We start from the raw sequence: 5,761 nt of genomic DNA, 5'->3' as shown, positions 1-5,761 counted from the left end.
TTTTCCCCAACCTGCGTCCAACCTATTTTCACGAAAAAACTCAATTTAGGTTTACTCAATAATTGACATTCGTGCGCAAATAGAACGAAGGGTTGATAATTAATCGAGTTAAAAAACCTTTTAAAAGTTATAAACTAGAAACGTGAATTTTTTAATGGTTGGCAACATTTATAACAATAGGACGATTTTCGACAACATGTCAAAGTATGAGGTTAAATTCTCTTTTAAATATTAGGGCCATCTGGGTTTTAAAAACATAAATACGTGAATTAAATCTGAAAAAAAATGAGACTTCCGGTTATATCTCTGGTGACACAATTATGCAGACAATTAACCACGCCACTATCCAGAAAAATCGTTAAATACGCAAAAGTTCATCCTTTCTTTAGAAAATATTTTTTAATATTACCAGGACGTTTCTATCATTGGTGTGAATTTCGCACAAAGTTACTTTTTGATAACAATATAGTAAAGAAATCCAAAATGCAATTTCAACCATTGAATGATTTAGCTGCAGAGGAGATTGGAACTCAGGGGATGATCGAGGTAAAGAGAGTTTCTTTGAATATATAATTTGGTACTTACAATAAAATTTTGTTGAACTTCGTCATTCACTTTTGTTTAATTTTGTACACGAATATCGCAAATTATCAGAGTAATACATTATTACATTACATGTAATTTTTGAGGTCGCTGAATCCGAATCCGAGGTCATTTCGACCTCATCAGGGCAGGTGAAAATCAATTAAATGTCAAAATGAAGAAAATCAGTAATTCGGAGAAAATCTCTAGTCTCAGTCGTTTTTGAGATCACTGAATCCAAATCCGAAGTCATTTTTACACTATCAGGTCGTTATGAGAGTCATTCTAAAGTCAAAATTGAAAAAACTATGGAATTAGAGAAAATTCGGATTTAGTGGCCCCAAAAACTTTTTGAAGTGGTGATCCATGCCAATTCAATAATTTTCTTCTCATTTTGACCTTCACTTGACCTTATTCCTCATAAGATGAAGTCAAAAAGACTCTTGATTCGGATTTATCTACTTTCAAAACGTCTTAAAGTAGTGGTTGGGAAAAATGAGGGGAAGGTAAATAATTGATGTTAAATTGAGACGTAAGGGTAAATGAGGGTAGTGAAATTTGGGAGAAATAGGGATGGGGTTTTAGGGGAGCGATAGGAAATTAGGGGGAGGAAAAGGCCAGTAGGGAAGTGAGGAGAAATTATTAAAGGGTGAGTATAAGAAATAATGAAAAATGTGTGGCGGGGTAGTAAGGATAGCTATGAGAAATTACGGGAATGAAGTTGGGAGAAGTAGGAGATTGAGTAGGAATTGTAGTTAATGAGTAGGAAGTAGGAATTGAGGCGCATTGAATAAAGGGTTACTAAGAAACCTTATAGGAAAAGAGGGTGCGGAAACTAGAAGGTAAAGGGAGTGGGAGAGAAGACAATTTAGGAGAAATAAAGGAAGGAAAATGCGTGCAAAGAGGAAATTTGGGAATGAGGGGAAGTATTAGAAAGAAGGGAGCAGTAGAAAGGAAAGTGGGATAATAGCGGTGAAGTAGTAAGGGGTGAGGGGGAATGATAGAAATTAGAGAAAGTGAGATGAAATTCATGGTGGGAAAATGGAAGAAGTGATGAAAAATGTTGGAAGGGGTGTTAATGAAATTAAGATAAAATAATATGAGGGAAAGTAAGAAAAGTAGAAGAAATAGGGGAAATAAGGAACTAAAGAAAATAAAGAAGAACAGTTGTAGGTAATGTCAGGTTAAATTGTTTGATGGGAAGTAGGAGAATTACAGGAATCAAGGAAAAATAAGAATAAAGTCAGGGTAAAAAGTCAGATAAAATAAGAAAAAAAATTTAAGGGGAAAAAGGGATAGGTTTCCAGGGGATTACGTCGAAATAAAAGAAGGGAAATTAGGAGGAAGAAAAGAGAAGTAGGAGCAGAGTAAGGAAAAATAAGGTGATGAACAGAAAATAAAAGAAAATAAGATTAGGTAGGGGACGTAATGGTTAATAAGGATAGACGTTGAAGGAAAACTGAGAGGAAATGATTAGATGGGATGTAGGGTTGTAGAGAGGGCATTTGCTAGTGAAGTAAGGGGAAGTAAGGGAAATCGAGGAAATGAAGGGAAATTATAAAGGAGTAAGGAAAATTCAGGGGGATTTCAGAAAAACTAGTAGGAAAAAGAAGTTGGGGAGCAAGGGAGTGAGAAGAAATAAATGAAAGAAATTAAGGGTCAATAGCGTAGGGCGAGTAACGGAGTAAAGGGAAATAAGGAGAGTGAAGGGAAATGATAGAGGCGAAGTGATAGAAAATTAGGGGAGGTATGGTAGGCAAAGGGAGGGGAAATGATTCAAGAGAGTAGGGGAAGTACGGGAAATAATAAGGAATTAGGGCAGGGTTAAAAGAAGAATGCAGGAAAATTGGGATAGTAAAATTAGGGCTGAAGAGTGTGGGGCATCAAAGGAGTGAGGGAAAATGATGTACAGGAAACTAAGGGGTACTAGAGAAGGGTACTAGGAAAGTGAGGGGATTGAATGAAGATATGGAGAATTAGAGGAAATATGAGGAAAATATAGGATAAAAAGTAGGGAATGTGAGGGTAAATGAGGACATTGGTAGTACGGGCCCTAAAGCATATGAGATTATTGGAACTGGAGAGTGGGAAAGTGAGGGATAATCAGGTAAGGCAAAGAAGTAGAGTGCAGAGAATTAAAGAGCGGAAAGTACAGGGTGTGAGGGGAAATGTGGGATTGGAAGTTAAGAGAAGGGGAGTTTTGGCTAAGAAAGCGAGAAGAGGGGAAACTAAATGAGGGAGAATTTAATGAAGCGAGGGGAAAGTAAAATTTAAAATGTAATGAGGGGAAGTAGTAAAATGTAGGGAGAGTAGGGATGGGTAAGGCTTGGTGGAAATTTGAAACACTTCAATAACATTTTAATATGCTACAAAATCTCTTTTCATCAAAACATATTTTTATTAAATGTTTATAATATCACCATTTGATTAAAACGTTCACTTTATAATGTTGAATACTAATCTATTTAAAATTGTTTAATAATCCTGAATTTAAATTTGAATGAATGCCTATTATTATCATGTTCTTTATACGAAAAGAAAAATTTTTTGCATTTAAAATGTCAATTAATCTTTACACTCAGTATTGATCTAAAGGAATTGATTGTGAGACAATATTTTTTTCAAAAATACTGAATAACGAATCAATAACAAGGGCAGTCCGTATTACTGACGTTACATCAATCATAAAAGCTTCTATTCCTGCAAGTTTTATTTTACTTTTAAAAATTAAATTAAAAAATATTTAAACCTTATACTGATTCACTTCTTGTGAAACGTAAACTCAGTTTAACTCAAAATTTTGGGAAAATATTTAGATAAATAATTCAGTGCAACTGTTTTTGAAAACAAAAATTTAAAGTTCATTTTTTGAAAATCTCTTTAAATCCACAATTCTTAAATATATTGCAATGGATTGAAATTTAGGAAATTATATGCGGAATAAAGCAAAATTTAAATTAATCTTTAACAACAAAAAAGAATCTGAGGATTAGGGAAAAAGGGCTAGATAATGGAAAGATAATGAACATGTTGAGAAGAAGTGTTAAAGAGAGGAAAATAAATGATAAGCGCAAGGGGTAATGGTTCAAATTTGGAGGTTTTGAAATTTTGAAATATTGCATAACAACATTGCAAAAATGAAAATATATTTAATTGAAGAAGAGGATTTTCTATATAATTCGACTTTATACTACTTTTTTTTTAAAGCTAAGGAATTTTATTTAAAAGTCAGTGAAAATCACTTCTTGAAGGGTGTCTAGTTAAAAATACCTGACGTCAGATGTTTTGAAATTATTTGTATCATTGCATATGGGAGGATTAAGTGAAAGGCAAGGCGCGTGAACCGATGGTAAAGGTATACATTGATTAAGACCAAGGGGTTAAGGTAGTAAAATGCATGACGAGTATAAACGGTGATAGAAAAGCAATAGTAAAGCAAATGGCGAATAAAAGGGGTGATAGGAAAGTTAAGGGCTTGAAGAGGTAGGTAAAGGAATAAAAGAAATGAAAAAAAGAGACAAGAATAGAGTAAGAAAATGAAAAGTGCATAAACATGTTGAGACGAATGGTTGAAGAGACGAAAATAAATGATAAGTAGAAGGGGTGATGGGAATAAAAAGGAAGGACGGAAGGATAAAGAAATAAGAGGGATAATCAGAAGGGGTTAGGAAAAGTGTAAGTTGATGGGAATTGTATAATTAGGGTAAGCAATAGGAATGATGTAGAGGAAATGAGTAAGTAGGGGAAGACGTGATGGAAAATATAATGTGTAGGACAGGAGGTCAAAGCGATATCTGGGACAAAGGAAAGGAGGTATGCTATTCAAGAAGGGTATGTCTAGGGTTAGCGAAATGAAAGACGGAAAGTTGATTGATGATGAGCGGAAGGAAAAGGGAAAGTCGAGGAGTAGGAGGGGAAGTAGGAGGAGAAGGAGAAGGAGGATAAGGAGGAGGAAGAGAAGCAGGAGGAGGAGGAGCAGGAGGAGAAATGATTTAAATTTTTTGAATTAAACTTCACAAGTCATTAATTTTAATTTACAGATCGGAGTTCTAATGATCATTTGTTTGATAACTATATTTGACTCGACAAGATCCTACAACAAATCACTGGCAGTAGAAAATCAGAGACAAAGGGAATTCAAGACCCTGGAGAATCGGAAAAGCGAGTTGGAACGAAAAGTGGCGGATCACAAAGCTTACATTGAGAAGCTGCGCATACTCTTGCGTAAATATGCCAAGGAGGTCGGTTACTATCAGTCGGAAATTCTAGATTTAGAGAGATCGAAGACGCCTTTAGAACTGGACGAGCCGACAACCTGAAAGTTACTGAGTTCCGACAGACTGTCATAAACTGTTCGTAACTTTCCGGAAGTCTTTATCTAACGACTCGATTCCGCTATCGAAAATTTGCTTCATTCCTGGAATAGTAATCGATACACTTATCCTCCAAGTGTCATAAAACCCATTCAAGTATGTGCCGAGTGGATAAGAATTTAGAACAGAATTCACTACACTAAATTACCCTACTTTTAAGGATACTATTTATTCTTTTGCTTCCTCATTCATTATAAATTAACTAATGGAAAGATTGTATTGATATTGTTACAAACAATTACCAGCAACAAACCATTTAACTTATTTAATTTAAAAGCGATTGTAAGCGTATTTTTACATAGGAAATCAGGTTTTTTTAGAGAGATAATTTATTTGAATCTAAAAAATATCACTTTGACTAGATGCACTAGCAATTAATAAAATTTTTATAGTAATAAACAATTATCATAAATAAACTCATTAAATAGAGCTTTCACATATAAAAAATTCTTGTTGCCAGCGCAACCGTTTCTTTGAGCCTTCATTTTTTCACATTAAAAATTATTTGAGCGGTTTTATTTACATTAAATATAATTTCCTTCTATTATAAACAACTCTGATAAGCAAATTAATTAATTAGGTGCTTCTTGATACATAAAATGCGTTTTTCTTATAATATTAGTCATTGACTCTTAAAAATAATACTTTCAGTGGTTGTATTTGTAAGTAACAATATTTAAATTGCTATAAACAAGGACCATAAACAATTGCATTACATAAGCACTTTTGGATATAGAAAATTCTTTTTTTTCAGCGCTTTTCGATACATACAAAGTTTTTTATTAGGGTCGTTAACTTTATCCACA

The 5,761-nt window shown here is 33.9% G+C and overlaps 1 protein-coding gene across 1 annotated transcript; it reads left to right on the top strand.

The window, feature by feature from the left end:
* The first annotated feature begins 447 nt into the window (after nucleotides 1–447).
* Nucleotides 448–4,979, top strand: LOC117182350. Its single transcript, XM_033375525.1, has 2 exons — nucleotides 448–546; nucleotides 4,623–4,979. Exons 1-2 carry the CDS (start codon nucleotides 484–486, stop codon nucleotides 4,899–4,901), a joined length of 342 nt encoding a protein of 113 aa, XP_033231416.1. The 5' UTR covers nucleotides 448–483; the 3' UTR covers nucleotides 4,902–4,979.
* Nucleotides 4,980–5,761: the final 782 nt, after the last annotated feature.

Source organism: Belonocnema kinseyi, chromosome 10, assembly GCF_010883055.1.
Source record: "Belonocnema kinseyi isolate 2016_QV_RU_SX_M_011 chromosome 10, B_treatae_v1, whole genome shotgun sequence".
Taxonomy (NCBI): domain Eukaryota; kingdom Metazoa; phylum Arthropoda; class Insecta; order Hymenoptera; family Cynipidae; genus Belonocnema; species Belonocnema kinseyi.
This window is presented reverse-complemented; position numbering and strand designations above follow the sequence as displayed.